Consider the following 21,383-nt stretch of genomic DNA (forward strand, 5'->3'; position numbering starts at 1 on the left):
CTACATTTCTATGTGAGGTCACAGAGATAAAGCAAGAACAGGCTCTACTGAGCAGGGGTGCCAACCTGGTGAAAACCCAATGAACATATGGAATACTTCTGGAAGCCCCCTTGCAATAGAAAGAAATGTATATTTATTTATAGAATAATAGAAGTGTAGAACTGGAAGGGATCTTGAAAGTTAATTGAGTCCAGCCCCCTGCCTTCATAGCAGGACCAAGTACTGTCCCTGACAGATTTTTGCCCCTATCCCTAAATGGCCCCCTCAGGCATTGAGTTCATAACCCTGGGTTTAGCAGGCCAATGCTCAAACCACTGAGCTATCCCTAAAAAATACTTTTAGCCAACTTTTGTGAAAATTCTAACTGGAAAGGATGAGAGCATGTACAGATGTATATGACCACATCGCACGAGCATGCTTTCATACACATCTCGAAAATGGTGTTGGTTAATATTAGAAATGGCAAATTTGACTAATCAAAAGCTTTAACCAAGAAAGCAACCATAAAAACAGCCCTTGATTAAAGGTACTTTCACTTCAAAAATCACAATTCATAGCAGAGTGGGAAGGTTTCTTATTAATAAATGTTAGACAGTTTAGCGTCAGAAGCATGCACTCCCAAAACCAGGTGCTGACAAGCTTTGCCCTCTTGCTACTTACTTCTTCCATATGTTCCTTGTCAGGCTCCTATATTAAAGAAACTTGTTAATTAACCAACATGTTAAAGGATTGTAATGTCCAAATATTTAATTGGAATTTAATACCGTATTTTAATCAGAATTTTACCACATGGGAAGTTGTGGGCACTCACTCTCTCTCAAGAGAAGCTTATTGTGTCACAGGATCAGGTTGACAATGAATACTATCTCCCTACAATCCCCTTGCTTGCTTCTGCACAGGGCCGGCTCCAGGCACCAGCATTCCAAGCTGGTGCTTGGGGCGGCATTCTGCAGTCTCTGTTTTGCCCCCAAGCAGCGCGCCGAATTGCCGCCCCGGGTGGCAGGGGCAGTCCGTGCGCCCCTAGGGCGGCAGGCGCGTTTCCGCAGCAATTCAGCAGCAGCTTCTATGTTTAGCTGACCGGGGCAGCTTTAGCTACACATAGAAGCTGCCGCCGAATTGCCACCACCGCAGAAATGTGCCTGCTGCCCTAAGGGTGCAGGGACTGCGCCCGCCGCCCGGGGCGACAATTCGGCGTGCTGCTTGGGGCAGCGAAAACTGTAGAGCCGACCCTGCTTCTGTATCATGAATGCTTAGTTATGCCCACGAACAAATAGGTGAGAAGAGCTCACCTTAGCTCATGTAAGCGACGGAATAGAAATTTTAAATGCATCAAAGAACAGACAAAATAAACCTTACTGTGTCTTTTGAAACTTCTGCCTCATACCGCACAGCTATACACCTCTACCTTGATATAACATTGTTCTCGGGAGGCCAAAAAATCTTACCGCGCGTTATAGGTGAAACCGCGTTATATTGAACTTGATTTGATCCACCAGAGTGTGCAGCCTGCCGCCTCGGAGCACTGCTTTACCGCATTATATCCAAATTTGTTTCTATCGGGTCGTGTTATATCCGAGGTAGAGGTGTATTTTAAATTCATACCTAAACCAAATCCACCCAAGATAGTGTATTATTTCCTTTTAATCAATACACAAAAGGAAAAAAAAAGAAAGCACATGCTTCTCCTTCACAATACATTGCCCTTAAAGACAAAATACACTTGGCTATCAAAGGCCATGTTTCTTTTACTGAAATTAATATTTTTTAGATTTGCCAATCATGTAAATCCTGTAAGACAAAATAACTGTAGAGGTGGGTTGGTTTTTGTGGTTTTTTTTTTCGGGCACTCAAATAAAACATGCAGGAGAGCGCATAACGAGATCTTGAGCATAGTACTTCTAAATTAATTTCACATTTTACATGAGGATCTAATATAATTTAGTCAAGATATGTTTGCCTTACGACTGTTTTAGTTAAGCTTCTGAAAAGATCAGTAGATTCTTGAACACTATTCCTCACTTTTTTTCTTCCTTTTTTTTTTAAGCCATTGCTTCAGCAAAGAAATTACACCTTCCAGAACATAAATTAGTAGCTTTTTAGGGTTCAATGTTAGCTTGGCAAAAACTCATTTAGATAGACAAGGTGGGTACGGTTTTATTGGACCAAGTCCTCTTGGTCCAATAAAAGATATTTCTTTTCACCCACCTGGTTTCTGTAATATCCTGGGATCAACATAGCAACAACATCACTCCATCTAAAAACTTAATTCAGTACACTTGCTACCATAGATCTCTGGACAAAGCTAAAAGTTTTTGACAGCCTCTGACACTGGTAAGCAATCTAATATTAAATGATAACCAGGATTTTACTGAGGAATCTGGGGAAGAAATTGCGTTCCAAGGCACCATGAAAGTACATCGCAATACTGTAGAAGAAATACATTTGCATCAAGCAATTTGTGGGTTTTGTTTTGCACAAGTAGCTTTGATCATGATTCTGCATCTCAAACTCTTTTACTCTTTACACGGCAGAATCAATTATCTAGCAAAAGTCTTCATAAAGGCTGAATTTCCTGGAGATACTAAAAAAAAAAATCTTGGGATGGACAAAACATTAGAATTTACTAAGTCTCTAAAATGCTTTGAACATCAGCTGGAAGTGCTCTCTAGCCCAGTGGTCCCCAGCCTTTTCCAGGTGGCAGGTGCCGGAAGATGAGCTACCGAGGACCATGGCTGGCAGACTAGCATCCGCCAAAATGTCACCGAGAAGCGGCAATGTCAAGAGGCATCACTGCTGAAATGCCGAAGTAGCATCATCAAGAGACGTCGCAGCCAAAATGCCACCGAAAATCAGCAGCATTTCAGCAGCGGGACCTCTTGATGACGCCATTTTTCAGCAGCATTTCTGTGGATGCTTGTCCGCTGGCCAGTACAAGGGCACACATAGATGCCCTGGTGGGTGCCACTGCACCAGCGGGCACTTCGTTGGGGACCACTGCTCTAGCCACTACAGGAAGGAGGTCTCAGCATTTCTGCCATGATACTATGTAGGTCTCTAGGACACTACACTGGTCTTTCTTCTTCACAATGATGCTGCAGGTCTGTACAGAAAAGTACATTTGATAACCACTGGGGAAAAAATTATCCTATTCCCCATGGTACTAAGGCTGGCTTGGTAGCCCAATATCAGCCTTCATTGCAACAAGTACAAGCTGTTTGTCCTTGCCTTAAGGCCAAGCATTTTAACCTCTCCCTGTCCAGCCACTCTATTATTGCTGTCCCCATCACTCCACCAGCAACACCAGCTTTGACAGCTTTCTTCTTCCACAAGCACCTCTGCACTTTCCCCTAGAACAGGGGTTCTCAGCCTCTTTTTCTAACCCGCCTTCCCCAACATGCTACAGAAGCATCATGGCCCGGCTGTGCCATAACAACTATTTTTCTGCATATAAAAGCCAGAACCAGAGTTAGGGGGTAGCAAGTAGGGCAACTGCCCAGGGTCCCATGCCACAGGGAGCATCACAAAGCTAAGTTGTTCAGTCTTCGGCTTTAGCCACAGGTGCTAGGGCTTGAGTCCCAGGCTGCAGTCCTGCACAGCGGGGCTTTGGCTGTCTGCCCTGGGCCCTAGCAAGTCTAACACCAGCCATGCTTGATGGATCCCCTGAAATCTGTTCACAGCCCCCTAGTCCCCTGGTTGAGGGTCACTGCCGTAGAATACATAAAGGGTGGAATGAATGGCATTGATCTACATGATTATAAATCCAAACTTTGGTTTCTATGCTATGGTCTGTCAATCATTTTTTGTGACAGATGTCTGATCTCTAGGTACTCAACAAAATGACTCACCAACTCATTTCACATCAGATCAAACACCTATTAACTTTTGGTCTGATGTCAGAAACCGATGCCAAGGCTGATGCATATGCCAAATACACTAAGCAATGCTGCTATATACATTTGAATGAGCTGGTACTGAAGTTACTTTTTGTACTAGCCTTTCATTGCAACAGATCCGGATCCAAATCTAGGCCAGGATCCTCATGAAAATGAGTACAACATTCACTTCTTTGATATTTGTCCATTTCACAAATTCGGTACATAAAATCAGTATGATATGCTGAAGGGGTTAGAAGGAACCTAAGAATGGAATGGTAGGGATACTGCAGTCTAGAATTAAGGTTCATCAGAATGTCTGTAGGAAAGTTTGAATCATACCTGTCCATAGTCAGTGATTCTAGTCAGCAGTTAGTTCTTCCTTTCATGAGTATTCAAACTGAACACTGAAAATCCTATCATACAGCTATCCAATAGTAAGGAAAAAACAGCTATGAAATTTATCTTCATTGTTTACATCTTGACCTCTAAGCAATCAGCCATTTTAAAACCAGTCAAATTGAAGACTGGCCTCAGGCTTCTGACGCCCTCTGTTCCGAAACTTTTCCACGGAATATTAGAAACATGAACTTGTACCAATGTGTGTCAGGTTATGTGCTTAAGGCAGCTGATTTACTTGACATTATTTTGAGGCTCTGGACTCCACTATAACCTAACCTAAGTTACAAGCATCTGATAAGTCACAGACAGCAACTTTTTTAATTATTCTCAGAAGCTGAAATGTCATCACCTTTAGGTCAGTAAAACTGCAGTTACTAATTTTTTCCCTGGTAAATCTCAGGCTAAATTTTCTTTTATAGAATTCATCTGCTGACCATCTAGAATCACAGAAAAGGAACTGGGGAAGGGAAAATCCTATGCTGCGCAGCCACTGCCTGAGCAGCTAAAAAGAAAGTTTAGAGAAGACACAGATTAAGGGGAAAAAAAAAATAACATACCCAGCTCTGAGGTTTCAAGTTTAATTTTGCACTGGGCACTTCTACAACCAAATCACTATGATCAGAACCAATACTCTCTTGTAACTTTCCCTTCATGTGTCCCTTCCTCCAAACAAGTCTGTGAAGACAAGCATTACAGATAGGGCCCTCCCAAATTTATGGCCATGAAAAGTACACCATAGACCGTGAAATCTGGTCTTTTATGCGCTTTTACCCTATCCTATACAGATTTCACAGGAGAGACTAGTGTTTCTCAAATTGGTGGTCCTGACTCAAAAAGGGACTTCTAGGGGCTGGAGGGGTCACAAGGCTATTTTGAGGGGCTGTCATAAACAGATAGTTATGGGTTAATGTCTCTTTTACCTGTAAAGGGTTAAACAGGGAACCAAAAACACACCTGACCAGAGGACCAATCAGGAAACAAGATACTTTCAAATCTCGGTGGGGAAGCCTTTGTTTGTAGTTTTGGGTTTTGCTTTGTTCTCTCTAGGCTCTGAGAGTGACCACACATACCTACAGGCTCTCTAAGTACAAAAGTAGAAAGACAGTTTAGTCTTTTTAATTGTTTTTCTGTATTTGCAACTGTGTATCTGGCTGGTAGAGTTTTAAGGTGTATTTGGGTGAAAGTATTTTAAATTGTATTTCTGCTGGAGAAAGCTTTCTTTCTATTGTCTATAAGCTGAAAGACCCTGTAATATTTACCATCTAAATTACAAAGATAACTTCTACTTTTTTTCCTTCTTTTTATTAAAAGTTTTGCTTTTTAAGACCTGTTTGATTTTTTCCCCAGTTGAGGCTCAAGGGAATTGAGTCTGTACTCACCAGAGAATTGGTGGGGAGAAGGGAAGGATAAATTTCCTCTTTGTGTTAGATTCACGAAGCTTGAATCTGTATTGCCCCTGGGTGAGGGGAAGGACGCTAAGGTTTAGATCTGGGAATTATACTATGACAGGGGCACAGTATTGCCACCCTTACTTCTGTGCTGCCTTCAAAGCTGGGCAGCCAGAAAGCAGCAGCTGCTGAGGGCCCAGCTCTGAAGGCAGCAACGCAGAAGTAAGGGTGGCAATACCATATCATGCCATCCTTACTTCTGCGCTGCTGCTGTCAGAGGCTCAGCCTTCAGAGCTGGGCTCTCAGCCAGCAGCTGCTCCTCTCCAGCTGCCCAGCTCTGAAGGCAGCTCCACCAACAACAAACAGCACAGAAGTAAGGGTAGCAGTACTGCAACTCCCCCTATAATAACCTTGCAACCTCCCTAAAACTCCCTTTTGGGTCAGAAACCCTACAATTACAACACCGTGAAATTTCAGTTTTAAATAGCTGAAATCATGACATTACAATTATTAAAATTCTATGACTGTGAAATTGACCAAAATGGACCGTGAATTTGGTAGGGCCCTAACTAGAGAGATGCCTTTCTGTCTTTGGATCCTCCTGTCCTGGATTTTGGAGAAAAACCCCTTTCTCTCCAAATATAGACAAACCTTCTCTTAAGATTCTAACCAAGTTCATTTGTATTTGATTATTTCCCTGGGCTGACAATAAACCACTGCTGGGATTTCCAAACAGATGTAGCTCAGTAGGTCATCTCCTAGGGGCACTACTGGGGCAGTGTGTGTCATGGCTACACCCACCGAGCACCAAATGATCTGTACCCTACCCTTCACCACAAAAGCATCTAGTCCAGTGATACTGAGACTCGGGAGCTGCAAGTGGCTCTTTAAATGTGCTGCAAAGAGCCACAGGAGTCACATGATAATTAATCAGTGTTTCAATGATTAACTTAAGTGATTAACCAATCAGGATGCTTTTACTGTTATTAACCAATTGTAGATGATAAAATAATAATACTTGGTCAGTCATTGTGCTGTGAAAATAATATATAATTTATATATAAACTAAGTATTTCCCCTGTCATACTGTTTGAATATATAATAAATGAAACAATGAATTCACATTGCTGTGGCTCTTTTGGGTAATCTTGATTGCTAATTTGTCTCCTGAACCACTGCAGTCTGAGCATCACTGATCTAGTCAATCACTTCAACCCATGCAAAACTGCTTCCTCCTGTCTTGTGCCTACTCTACTTTGAGGTAGAATATCTAGATCCGTAGAGTAGCCACACTAATTTTCCTTTTGGCCAAAAGGTGAAGTAAAAGGCATACATCAATGTTGTATAAGGTAAGAGATCAATCATTATAGCAGGTTAAATGTAATCCCAATGATCCAATTTGGTTCTCCACTTTCCTTCCCCACAATATATCATTGATCATCAATATAAAACAGAATACAGGATGTCCACACACATTTACCCTGTCAGAAACAATGTTGGTCTCTGGGAATACACAAACAGTTTAAAACAAACAATTAGAAAGGCCACCAAATGTTGTGAAATAAGAAATATGTTCTCTTTAGATGAAAATGGAAGATGAATTCAAGCTTACCCTGAAGAACTCAATGCTTTCACTGATGTTATTAAAGACAAGGTGGTGGTATGATCAGGCAATTTCATTCCGTTGATAGGAGCAGCGATGCGGGTAGAGGGGAGGGAAAGTGGAAGAAGTGATAATTTAGCAGCAAAGCTTTCATTTTAAAGCAATAAACCAACCTATCACTCCTAAGGTAGAATTATTTAATTGTAACGTCCTAATGTCACTACTATTAAACAGAGCACTCAAGTGTTCCACTCTCTGCATACAGATTACTGAGGGTAGGGAATGGAGCTTACTTTGCCAACAATCCCCTGGGAGGGTAACTTCATAGCTTTCAGCCATGCTGACAGTTTCTGAAGCAACTTTCAAACATTTCAGGTTAGTGTGATGATATGGCACTCCATTACTAAACTGAATGCTTGCCATGGTTTCAGCAATCTGAGAAGGTTATATATGAAACATTTTCTTTCCACAGCAGAATGGGAGTTTCAACAATGTCCAAAACCTACACGAGCATGACTGAATTCTTCATGTGGATCAACAAAGTGCTGGTCAAAAAAGTGTCAAGAAATAGAAAGGATTTTTCCTTCAAATGGAAAGCAGCTCCTTCAGCTGTATTTTTTTAAAAGTAATAATTCATTTGGAGGATTTCAGCCTGGTCTCTAGTGTCAGACAATCAATCATCATCATAAGACCATCATAGATGATCATAAATCAGTCCAGTACTTTAACAGCAAACATATTACAGAAGTCAATGAGGATGACTTTGGAACACAGAGTAAACAGATACTATGCCTACATTTAACCAACACTATAAATTGCTCATTTTAACAAATATTTAAATTCTCTTTTACATACAGCAATACTAGATCACTAATTGCTCATTAACTGCTAAATAGGTTACAAGAACCACTGAAAGTCTGTTTTGCTCAAGCAGCTGCTTGAATTTAAGAATGCCATAGCACAAATTAATCCATTTGCCTAGGGTACACCTGAGTGAGTGAGAACTCTTTTCCACCATCCAGAAATCCTAGTCAATTGAATTCACAGCAGGTACAATAGGTAAAGTTACAGGAGCACAGCACCAATCTACCTCTGCCACTGCGAGGCTGAATCTAAGCACAATTGAACAGGAGGGGGAGAAAGACACAGGAAGAAAAGCCAATCTGTTATTCCAAAAATAAAAAAGATAAATAGCAGCTCCATTTCGTGGAAAAAATTGCCCTCTTGGTAGCCGACTAGAGTTACAATGCTACACCACAGATGGGGAGAAATATGAATTTTGTATATTGAGGCACACGAACTCTGTGACAACCGGAGAAAAGACTGCCAAAGGGGAAAGATATAGGGTTGGTATCTGAATTGTTAAACACTGACTATGAGAGGCTGATTGCCCTCAGCACCTGAGCAGATTGGGCCTTTGCTAGAACATGGGGAATGATTGCCTTCCACATGCTATTCATAAATCAGGACTTGGTAAAAGTTATTTTGAGTGCTCTCCGTATGGTTTCAAAGTTAGCCATAAAGCAGCATAACCACTGAGCAATTAAGTACACAACATTGTAGTTTTTGTTCACAAGTACCAACACTGTTTATTATGGAACATGGAAGCAGCCTGGGTTTGTTTTGCCAGGACATTGTTAAGAAGGTAGAGTTCAGGTAGCTTGGGTGCCTTGTTTGAAAAGTGCAGCCTTGTCTCCTGTGTTTCTTGGATTTATAACACTTATGTCTAACATTCTTGAAAAGTAATGTGTACTCACAATGCCCATATTAGTCTGCAATCTTATTTTTTTTCCTGTTGGGTGGGATATTTTTTAAGTCTTTTGTTTGTTTTAGTGGGTTTTTTAATTGTCAAAAACTGCCAGAGAGGAGTCCTGTTTTTCTCCAAGTTCTCGGAAGTCCATAAGAAAATAGGCACAACCCAGTTGACCTTAGAGACAGTTAGGTGGAAAAAATGCCGCCTAGTCTGCTAGCCACAAAATCTCTTGCTGACCTTATTCACTGCAGACTTTCTAAGATCATTTGATTAAAAAAAAAAACAAACAAACACTCTTGCAAATATCTGTAAATCTTCAGGGTCAGTGCTCTCCAGCACATCCTGGAGGGTGCAGAGCTGTGTACTGCTAATGTTCTGGCCTCCTTATGTATGTGGGACTTGTTCTTGTGTGAGCAGGAAGGGGGACAAAGTGGTTGGCATAAAGCATGTCAGCTGAGTACAGAAGTAGCTATGCCAACATAAAAAGGAAAACGCCAAACTAAACTAGTCCTAAGTGTTGTGAAAAACAGAACCTTTTAGATATAAATGCAGGAATAAAGGAGTACAACATTTCACTACATTAAAACAATTCACCATACTAAAACAGAAAATTAAGATCATATGCATTTAGTTTCTTCCTACACTAAATCTAAACACAATGGAATGCCTTCCTCAATGCAATACAAAAAACTTAATGAAATATTCCATGCTCAGTCAATTTTCCTAGAATCCAGTGAGGAATATGTTCAATAGAAGGCTATACAGTGTTGATTCTAAACATAATTAGTATTAAGGTTGTCAGACAGTAATTATATTGCTTTTGTTCCCATTCCAAAAAGAAAACCATTACAACAAAAAAAAGCAGCATCTCAAGTTTCTGTGGATCAGAGTATCCTCTTATGGCTCTTGAAATTCAACCTTGCTCATGTTATAGTGACCTGTTGTCTATAAATGAGCAGATTATAATGAGTTTTCTATTAGAAACTCAAGATACACAGAGTTTAAATGAAAGTTATTTTATCACCATCATAAATCTCTAGAAGAGGAAAGATTTATAGCACTGGAACTTCCCTATCACAAACTTTCCTTGCACAATTATAAAGGCATCTGGCTACCTTGAAAAGCCAGGAGACAATCACCAAGTTTTTAAATCTGACGTAAGTCTATTAATTAAAATAGTTGAACTACTAAGTCAGCATGGCCTACGCTTGCTACAAGAAGGTGGAGTGATAGGCTATTCAACAAAATGGTTCATGACTGAACACAGACTGACCAATTATAGAAACCATCCTTTATGGTCACGGTTTCTTCAAGACAAGCTTTCAGGCAACAGAAAAGTATATTCCATTATCTTCTGGCAGTGAAGCTTTGTTTCTGCACAAAATTGACATTAATATCACTGAGTCACCAAAGAAGTGCTAACATCTAATATCTCTTCTTGCAATTTCCACCTAAAATAGTCTTAAATTTATGCTAGAACGAACCATTACTGATCTGAAGAGTAAAGTCTGATCTATGCTACAAAAGTTAGGACACTGTAAGGCACCTTGAATCAACGTAGTTGTACACGTGTCTGCACCTATATTTGTCTTCCACTGATGTAAGCACCCTATTAGACATAGTATCACCTCTCCAAGCATTGTGTGAAGCCATGGTCAATATACTGAGGTTGACACAGCACAAGCATAGATACTATGTTATCTTTGTCAACCTTAACAGAACTCTAGCAGCTATCCCACAATGCCCGACACTGACCACTCCAGCCTCAGCTGTGAGCTCCACTGCCCAGGGCTCACATCATTCAGAAGGTATCTTGTCCCTTGAAAATCCCACAAATTTTGAAGTGCCCTTTCCTACTTGTCCAGTCTTGCAAGCACACGTAGCAGCTCACCACTGTTGTGCACAACTGCCTAGCTGACCATGCGGCTACATGCTCCAGATACACTGCAGCTTGGAGTAGGTAGGAAGTATTGGCTCTCCTGGGCCAATGGTGAGAAGAGGTTGTGCAAGCACAGCTATGGACCAGCCACAGAAATGTCAACTTTTCCCCCTTTGCTTCATAAATATTACACAGGACACAGCAGGCAACTATAACCATCAAGCTATTTTTCTCACTGAGATTCGATCTCTTGAATAAACAATGCCAGCATTCCTTAAATCTACCAAAGTATAGTGAACTGTCATTCTGCACCTGCTCAGCTTTTCCTTGATGTTGTTGAGGTGGCCGGTGTACAGCTTCATAAGCCAGGGAAACAAGGGGTAAGCTGGGTCCCCCAGTATCACTACTGACATTTCAACACCACCAATGGTAATCCAGCTGTTGAGAAAAGTAAGCCCTTGTTTGTAGCTTTCTGAACAGTCCTGTGTTCTCAAAGAGGCAAGCATCATGTGACTTCCCTGACCAGACCATACTGATCTCAGTGAAGCATCCCTGGTGATCCACCAAAGCTTGCAAAGCCATAGAAAAATAGCACTGTTGATGTACTCTCTGGCAAGGGGCTCTGGTGCCAAAACGGGGATGTGTGCCCCGTCTCCCACTCCACTGCAGTTCAGGGACCCACTACTGCAAATCCACCTACTGTGTCCTGCACATTGCCAAGAGTCACAGTCCTGCGTAGCAGAAGCAATTAATGGCCCTGCACACTTTAATAACAATGGCCCCCACAGCGGCTTTTGGTAGCAATCTAGCATTGCGAGTTTCCACAGCGTAATCGCCACTCGCTTCTCCACTGTCAGTGAAGCTCTCGTTCTGGTGTCCCTAGGCCGGAGATCTGGGACAAGCAAGGCGCACAGATTCAAGAATGAGGTCTTGCAAAGTTTTACAGCCACTGCTCATCATCTCAAGCCTGCATTACAATGCAGTCCCACCAGTCAGTGCTTGTTTCTCAGGCCCATAAGCAGCGTTCTACCACCTGCAGCTGCTCCATGACCATCAACAACAACCTTGAACTGGTTCTCGCTACGTTCCACAGCAATCTCTCCTCCGAAAAATCTTCAGGATTGCATTATTCTTGTGGCTCTGCAAATAACAGAGAATCATGCATCCTTGCTTGCAACACCTAGAACAATAGTGTAGAGCTATGCAGGCTCCATACCTCTGTCAGACATGACAGATAATGAGGAGAACCATGAGAGTTCATTGGATTTTGAAAAAATTATGCGATATAGATGACCTAGATTAAGACCGTTGCATCCTGGGAAGTTAATCCCTTGCTCCCAGTAACCGCTACGCAACTTGTTTTGGCCCTGCCATGCTTTGACAAAACTTCCCAAAAGACAGTGGCCTGTTGCACACTGGGATACCTACTCGAACTGCACTGCACCATGTATCAACACAAACGCTCTGGGTGAGAAAGCACAGTGCTGATGCAAGGACACAAACATGCACACGCACAAGCAATATATAAACTGGGGCATCTTTCTGCCAAAGTAACTTGCATCTAACAAAGTTTGTAGTGTAGACGTGGCTTAAGGTTTTCATATTTAGACCACTACTGAAAAACGGCTACAGAAGCTACACTGAAATCTCTTAAAATACAAGCTCATTAAAATAATTCTTATTAAAACTGAAGAGTTCAGCATTTGGTCTCCCCTGAGCACTTTCAAGGCATGCTCATAAATTCCTTACAGAAGACTGGGGTGTTTGGTATGATGTGGCTAGATGTTAACTGTTATACTTTGACCTACAGTTTATATAGAGAAATGCTACAGTGCACCAATAATCCTTTATAGTTAAATGAGAAGGTAAATATGTTTAAAGCATGATAACTAATGTCAGAAAATGGTATGTAAAGCAGGTCATCCATACCGGGCTTCTATATTACAGATGCAAGCAACCTTAAAGACCTAACTGATGAACTGTTATGTTACCTTTGCCAATCGGCTCATCTGATCTTCTGAGAGAGTGCTGCTGGTCCTCCCGGGAGTTTTGGTGGGCTCTGAGCCATCAGCTTCTACATTGGGCCAGACTTTCAAATCATGCATTCCTTGACGAAACATACTATAAGAAAGATGCAGCACCACTTTAGTAAGTTGCAGATGCCACAGCCATCACATAAATAACTGGATATTTCCATTACATGCATCTGAGGAAGTGGGTATTCACCCACGAAAGCTCATGCTCCAAAACGTCTGTTAGTCTATAAGGTGCCACAGGATTCTTTGCTGCTTTTACAGATCCAGACTAACACGGCTACCCTCTGATACTTGACACATAAATAACTGTATGTTAGCTCCAGGATATCAGAGAGACAAGGTGAGTGAAGTAATATCTTATTGGATCAACTTCTGTTGGTGAGAGACACAAATCTGGATCTTACACAGAGATCTTCTTCATGTTTCCCAGACCTTAAGAGCTGCTCTGAGTAAGGTTCCATGACGATGAGCACAACAAAGCTAGCTAGGCCAGAACCACCTACCAATGCATACCCAAAACCGAGACTCCTGGCATATATGGGTTGAAACTCTGCATTTCAGCTGGGATTTTTTAACCAACTCCTAAGGGAATTAGGTACAGAACTCTCACTCATTGTCAGTCACAGTTGGTTGTCTAGTTCCTTCAGGCACCTTTGACGATCCCACTCTTCCTGAATTATCTTTACCTTATACCAGGGGTGGGCAACCTATAGCACGGGTACCGAAGGCAGCACGCGAGCTGATTTTCAGTGGCACTCAGACTGCCTGGGTCCTGGCCACCAGTCCGGGGAGCTCTGCATTTTAATTTAATTTTAAATGAAGCTTCTCAAACCTTTTAAAAGCCTTATTTACTTTACATACAACAGTAGTTCAGTTATATATTATAGACTTATAGAAAGATACATTTTAATCTTTTTAGAAGGTATTACTGGCACGCAAAACCTTAAATTAGAGTGAATAAATGAAGATTCGGCACAGCACTTCTGAAAGGTTGCCGACCCCTGCCTTATACTAATACTGCATAGACAGGTATTTTGCATTTCTTTTCCTTTTAAACAAAAACAAAAAAAGATTAGCCCTTATTTTATGATAAACTCTGGTTAAGACAAGTGTACTGATGCTTATCAATGTCATCACAACACTTAAAGAGCACATGCCAGTCAAATGTTGATGATCTGTTCACACTTCAAACTAAGCACATATTTCCACACCTATATAAACATGCAGTGCAGATAGTTGCTAATATATGAACCTACTGGAGTACATAATTTGAAGTGGTCTCAGGACTTGCAATTTTAAAATTTAGGAGCTTTCAGAACTTTCACCCTAAAGGCTTGTCTCGTTTAGGAACTTTTGAACCAAAATAGCTACATCTTTGCAACACCCCAGGACAGATCAGTTGATTGAGTATAAAGCAGGGCAAGTCACACCTGTACAAACCAGGGCCGCCTGTGGGGAGTGGGCCAATTTGCCCCAGGCCCCACAGGGGTCCCTCAAGCCCTGGCCCAGCAGCGGTCCGGGTCTTCAGCAGCATTTCCGCAGCAGGGGGCCCTTCAGTCATTCCGAGTCTTCGGCGGCATTTCAGCCGGGAGGGGGGTGTGTGTGTGAAGCCTTCGGGGGGGGCCTTCAGGGCTGCCAAAGATGCGGAGCGACTGAAGGGCCCCCCGCCGCCGAAATGCCGTTGAAGACCCGGACCATAGCCGGGTGAGTACAAGCGCTGCAGCTCCCCTGCTTTGTCCCAGGCCCCCTGAATCCTCTGGGCGGGCCTGGCACAAGCACTGCTTTATACCATTGCAGCAATGTAGCTACATCAATGCATCACTCCCTAATATGACCACTGAGTCTTATTACGGTGCACAAATGCAGTTCAAACTATTATTTTATGATACCATGCAAAGAAAAGAAACATACCCATATTTTCCAAACAGCGAGACTGTTGTTCCCCCTACTGGAACTGCTTTACCTGGCCCGTACACATCCCAAATTGTCAGAGCCACTTGTGCATTACGAGGCAGGTCAGGATACTTCACAGGCAATTTTAGCCATTCATTCCAACTGAGGAGAGAAGCTAACTGTTAGTTATGAGCTTCATATTTCAAATTGTTCTATTTTATACTCCATACAGGTATTTTTCCCTAATATTTAAACTTTGAAGGAATGGCTGAATAAGTTCACTTGGGCTCTGGCCCTGTACACACTTACACACGTGGAAGTGTCTGCAGGATCAGAGCCAAAGAGAACATATTCAAAATTCATAACTGAACTCTGTTGATGGGAATTGTCATGAACATTTATTTACAGGCCCAGACCAAAAAATAAAAATAAAAAAAATAAAATGCAACTCAGCCATCCTTAACCAACTGAATAGAAAAAAGGAACAAATACACACATTTTAGTCATGCCTCAAAAATAGCTAACTAAAGTTACTTCACTAAAAGGGATGCGAATCTGAAAAATCAAATTAAAAAACATCAATTGTCACTCTTAAAATTTCCTTTATAACTGATAATTACAAAGATATATTAGGATGTGTAAAACAAAGCTATCTGAAATACAGAATTTCTGGCTTCTCTAAACCGTTTCACTGAAGGAGATATTTCAAGCAGAACACAAATGAGGATTTCTGCCCTTTTCCCCACAAGCAAATGGAAAGTGCTTTGCTTGATATAGTTTCCACTATGTAGTTATGATTTGAAAAGGAGATACATTTGGACATTTCCTTTGTACTACAACGGGATATAATGCTTGGATTCCTAGCAAATAAAACATGTATGCTACTTGTTATACCAAACAATCAAAGCACTGTTCATCTTGCCTTTGCAGAGATTTTATGGCCAAAAGGGCCCATCATGATAATCTAGCCTAACTTCCTGTATATGCTGTTCCTTTGCCTGATCCCTCATCTCCTTACACTTCATTTGTTTTTCTCCACTTGTTCTCTAGCCATATGTCAGGATTGTAAGCTCTTTGAGGTAAAGAGTATCCTTTGATTATGTGTGTGTACTGTACTCAGCACAATGGAGCTGTGACGGAATTCCTAGGCACTACCATAGTACAAATAATATTAACCGTATTAAGAATCAAGAATGTGAAGAAAACATCCCCAGACTATTGATTCAAAGTTTCTCTTTTATAATTTGTAAATTTTGGAAAAGTCACAACGTATATTAATGTAGTTCAATGTCCAAGTACCTAAGATGTATATGAAATACAATGTAGTCACTTACTTCCATCTAGTGCTAAAAGCTTTGTAGGAAGTCCTAACTGGAAGAGCAAGAGGTTTCCCTTCTGCAAACACTTGGCAAGTTACATACAAGTCAGAACAGGTCTCCTGGTATAATCCTGAGAACTTCAGCATAGGGTCTTCCAAAACAGCTTTGTAACTCTTCTGTTCTCTTTTCCCTTCCAGACTTCCTCTAAATTTAAAAAAAAAAAAAAAAAAAAAAAAAAAAAAGTGTCATTAAGCCAGAATTTTAAGTAACCTAGTTCTGCCTAGTTCATATGTATTAACAGTAAATGGCAACTTCATTTTAAATACACACAGTACTGGGGAGTAGAAAGGGATTTTTATTGAAATTATTAAGCACAGAGGCTGGCTATCTTTGTCTTGCTATCATTAATTGTACTGGATTACTATTTTTCAGAGAGAAATGTTATCTAACTATGTGAGAAGGATTCAGAAATTCAGTGAAGTGATCAATGAATTTAGCCTATTTTTTAAAAAATTGATTATGTAATGTAATGTATGATGTATGTTAGAGAAATCAGTGAAGTTTCTTCCACTGACTGAACTGTGGCATTGTGGGACTCCCTGCTGGAGCCCCCAACCTGCCCCAGTGTGACAGCCAGAGCAGTGAACCCCATGTGGGCTCAATTTTACAACAGGGAGCCTACCAACAATGCACTTCACATTCTTGTTAGTTTCACTAGTGGCAGTATGGGACTCACAGCTGGAGTTGTGAAACAGACAAGAAGGTCAATTTCCTTGCTAGTATGCTCCCTGCTGTGAAATTCAGCCCCTAGGCTTAAAACTCGGGCTGTCACCCCAGGCTGGGGTCCCTAACTGTTAGCCCTGCACAAGGCTAACAGCTGGGGGAGGAGGGACAGCTGTGAGCCCAGTGCCTGCTCATTTTAAAAGAAGGGAGCCTACTAGCTGTGAAACTGACATTCTTGTCAGTTTTAGCTGGAACTGTGAGCCCCACACTGCAGCTCTGAGCCAAAGGCAGCCATAAAACTGACAAAAATGACAACCAAGGAGAGTAAGGCAGTGTCTACATGGACACTGCATTGCCCTAACTACACTGAAATAAGCGCCATGCCTCTCATGGAGGTGGAGTTATTATGTTGGTGTAGCAGGCCACTGACTTCAGTGGAAGCAGCATTTTAGTGTAGACACGGACAGAACTAGGTTGAAGTGAGGTGCCTTACCACGACCTAACTCTGTAGTGCAGACCAAACCTAAGTTATTGTTACCAAAATATATACTTAGTAGCCAGTGGCTATTACCCAGCAGCGCCTGACACCCAACCCTTCTGCAGCATTGAGACCCTGAAGGTGAAACTGACTGGGCTGAGCATGACTTTCCCAGCTAAGAGACCCGCAGGACCAGAGCAGGGCAAGTCCCTGGGGTCCCCTGCTTCATTGCAATCCGACCCAAAGCCAGTGCCAGGCCCCCTGTGAATGAACAGAGCCCCCTTTGCAGGTGCAGGTGCAGATGCAGGGCCACGGCCCCTTCCACTCCACCGCCCCGCCCCCGTATGGGACAGGGCAAACCGCGCGCCCAGCCCCCCCAGAAGAGAGCCCTAACCCAGCCCTTCCCCCACAGCCCCCACTGTCTCTATGATGGGCTGAGTCTCCCTCACCTACCACCCCCGAAAGGAAAGATGCTACCTCCCCCTCAGCCGGGGGGGGGGGGAAATAGCCACGAGCCCCCGCTGGAGGGTAGCCCCGAGTCCTCCACTGCCCCCCGGCAGGGGAGCGAGCAGCCCCGAGTCCCCGCCCCCCTACTCCCAGCTGGGGGTGGAGGGTAGCCCCGAGTCCTCCACTGCCCCCCAACGGGGGAGGGGGCGAGCCCTGCCCCGCCGCCCCTCTCCTCACTCACATCTTCAGCTGCACGTTGATGTCCAGGTCGCAGCTATACACGTAATAAAACTTCTCGGCCTCCCCCATGGCTGCTCCAGGGCCCCTCGCTGCAGCGGCCCGAGCCCTCAGTCCATACCCCTGACCCCGGCGGCTCCGCCAATCCCAGCAGGCTCCGCCGCCATCTTGCTTAGGGGCACGCCGGAGACGCAGGCAGGAACAGCTGCCACCGCCCCAGCATCAGTTCTTTACCAAGATGGCCGCCCCCGGTGAGTGCGATAACCAAGATGGCCGCGCCCTCCAATGTCTTCACTAAGATGGCTGCCTCTATGGTGTTGGAAAGCAAGATGGCTCCCCCATGCTACGGATGCCAAGATGGCCGCCTCCTTGCGCCAGTCCAGCCTAGATGGCTGTTCCCATAGTATTACAACCAAGATGGCCGCCTCCTATGGCATAGCTGCCAAGATGGCTGCTGTGTGTTGTGACTAGGGTGCCACCTGTCCAGGTTTTCCCAGGGTTGCTCCTGCATTGAGACGGCTGTCCTGGGAGATCTGCCTGGGCTCAGTGCACACTCCACTGTCTGCTTTGATGGGTTCATGACTGTCCCGAGTGCACTGGATTTTGTGCCCCAGCGCTGGCAGCCCTAGTTGTGACGGCACTCCAGGTTATGCCAGGTCACCCTGCCCGAGTTGTGGGGGAGAGAGACGTCCCAAGCACCCTCACTTTCTCCATCTCTTTCCTCCCCACAGGGGATCCCAGGCTCTGGTTCTCCCTTCCTCTCTAGCCTGCCACGTGCCCTTGGAAAGGACTCTTGGCTATGGCTCTTGCCCCCATTTAAAATCAAACGGGCTTCTGCCCTTGTCTTACACCTAGAGTTGCCACCAGCTCATGTTTTCCCAGGATTGTCCCTTTTTTGAGGTAGCTGTCCTGGGAAAACTATCAGGCAGCTCAGAACACACAGTTAGCTCTCTGGTTTTATGGGCCCAGGATCGTTCCTGATGTCCCTTTTTATACCTCAGAGGTGGCACTGCTACTCACACCCCAGCCTGGACTCCACTGAAGGGAGATTGTTCCCCGTTGCAACTCTCCCTCCAGAATTAATAGGTGGCAAACACTGATGTCTCTCCTGTCTGGGTTGTATAAGCAATTCGCTCCCTCCACCTGCTCATAATGACTATGAACATTTATTATTTGTATTGCAGTAGTGATTACAGACCCCAGTCAAAGACTAGGGCCCAGTTGTCCTGGGTGCTGCAACACAGAACAAAAAAATAGCCCCGATCCAGAGAGTTTACAGTCTAAGTATAAATAAAAAAGATGCTTGTGAATGCCAGCATAGCAGACGTGTGCTTTTTTATTCAAACAAATGATTCTGCAAATACTTTTTACAATATTTACTCACCTCTATATTTATCCCAAGCTCTGCCTTGAGCAAATAACTATCTCTTTGTGTCTTATTTTTAAATCTGTAAACGGAGATAATAGCATCTGCTATTTTAGAGCATGTTGTGAAGCTTAATTCATTAATCAAATCCAAAACAGGTCAATAATGATCAATAGTTAATAATGAACATTCTTACCAATAGATGGATGTGAGGCACAGTGAGCTGACATTCTTACTCTATCTATTAGTGGAGTGGTTTTCCAAATGCAGAGAGCCACCATATAATTTCAGTGCGGTTTACTTTCATTTGACGTTGAGGACAACAATAAAATCAGAAAGAGTAAAAATGGCTACTGTCTCTGCATGTACACAGCAGTCAGAAATGGTCAAGTGCAGCATGCTGAAAATGAAGACACTATGTTGCTGTATGCCTGTATTGATATGTTACCAACTCTTGTGATTTAATGATGAGTCTCATGATATTTGATGTTTTCTCTACAGCCCCAGCTGCTGGAATCAAGAGATTGCATTTAAATAAAAAGTAAGTTTCTAGACCCTATGGTTGCAGAACAAAGCTTGAAAATATGAAGAGAGTAAACTAGAGCTAAGCAAACTTTTTCAGTTGATTAATAAATTCACCAGACCAAAATTATTTAAAAAAATAGTTTCATCCAAATGACAAATGAAGACTTTTTTAATAGTCAAAATGGCCCATTTTGTCATTTTCTAATTAATGGCTTCAACATTTTGTTTTGAAACAACTGTTGAGTTTTGAATGTTTCAGAATAATGTTTGAAACATTTCATTTGATCTGACCTTTTTGTTTGTTTGTTTTGTTTTCTCATTTTGTTGAGAAACATGAAAAAAATTCCCATTTTGGAAGGGATTTTAGTGTTGGCCAAAATCTCAATTATTTTGCTCAACTCTAGGAATGAACCTTAAAGTCTGACAGACTAGATGGCAACTAAAAAGCACCCAAAACTTCATGCTTTACAAAAAAAATCTCAGATTTTTGAAGCAATTATGTTTTTCGGGCAGCCTACTCATAATTTTCAGTACTTTGAGTTGGTTATACTAGCTAGTCTCATGCCATCACATTTCACTGATCTAGGTACAAAATCTAAGGCTGTTAGTCAAAAGTTTTTAATCAGTTCTCAGGAAAAACTGAGGGGTATAGTACTGAGACAAAGACCTCCAGACTTGGCTTTTGTTTTTATAAGTTTTCAAAGTATTGTGTTTCCCAACTTTTTCATAGATTTTGAAGTGTACAAATAAATAAATAACTAAAGTGAGGGATGTGGGAAGCAAAAGAGGAGAAGAAATGTTTTAGGAAAGTTATTTTGAAAATAAAATCTCAGGAATATGCAATTTCAATAAAACTGTTATTGTATGGACATTCTAAAATCAAAAATGTTCAATTTTTAGCCTTCGAAATATGCAGTGACAGGGACTATACCAGACAGACAGAAATGCATCATTTTTCACCCTGAAGGCTCCTAAAGTACTTTAAAAATACCGTGAACGAATGTACAAATTATATGCATGATTCATTTCAAATATTGCTGAAATGCAGCCGTCCTGGGGTGACAGCTGTCTAACAGTGTAGAAGGTCCATGAACAATACAGCACAATCAAGGTAATAGAGCTCAGATTAGCTGATCTGGTTGATGCTGCAGATACGCAACAATTACACAAAACTGGACCTTCACCAGGGCAACATCCCTTGTTTTCAAAACAAACAGGTGATCTTCAATGAGCAAAAGTGATCTGATCGAGAGCTGTGTAAAAACTTTCATGACTATGCCTCATAAACAATGAAAAGCATTTGGTTTGACATGAATGTGAAATTCTTCACAGCGCACGAGTCCAAGACAGGACATCTGGCCAGTCCAGAATCCGTCATTCCTACCCCAGGAAATTCTCTTTCAATCTTGCTGCTGTCGCATAAATGGGTCCTTAGTGCACTCAGAAGCTCAGAGATACCTCA

General features: G+C 42.4%; 1 protein-coding gene across 2 annotated transcripts in view; it reads right to left on the reverse strand.

Moving 5' to 3' along the window:
* The window catches only part of PIK3C3 (phosphatidylinositol 3-kinase catalytic subunit type 3), a 130,795-nt gene extending 112,546 nt beyond the window's left edge, over positions 1 to 18,249 (reverse strand). Inside the window, exons 1-5 of one of the 2 annotated variants that reach the window (XM_030566668.1) lie at positions 18,035 to 18,249; positions 16,161 to 16,349; positions 14,845 to 14,988; positions 12,889 to 13,018; positions 661 to 687 (exon numbers count right to left, since the gene is read on the reverse strand). In XM_030566668.1, the coding sequence (XP_030422528.1) occupies positions 661 to 687; positions 12,889 to 13,018; positions 14,845 to 14,988; positions 16,161 to 16,349; positions 18,035 to 18,102 (558 nt within the window). In that variant the 5' untranslated portion in view covers positions 18,103 to 18,249. The remainder of the gene's footprint in view (positions 1 to 660; positions 688 to 12,888; positions 13,019 to 14,844; positions 14,989 to 16,160; positions 16,350 to 18,034) is intronic. The other variant, XM_030566669.1, reaches the window with a different exon arrangement.
* Positions 18,250 to 21,383: the final 3,134 nt, after the last annotated feature.

The sequence above is a fragment of the Gopherus evgoodei genome, chromosome 6 (assembly GCF_007399415.2).
Source record: "Gopherus evgoodei ecotype Sinaloan lineage chromosome 6, rGopEvg1_v1.p, whole genome shotgun sequence".
In the NCBI taxonomy this organism is placed as follows: domain Eukaryota; kingdom Metazoa; phylum Chordata; order Testudines; family Testudinidae; genus Gopherus; species Gopherus evgoodei.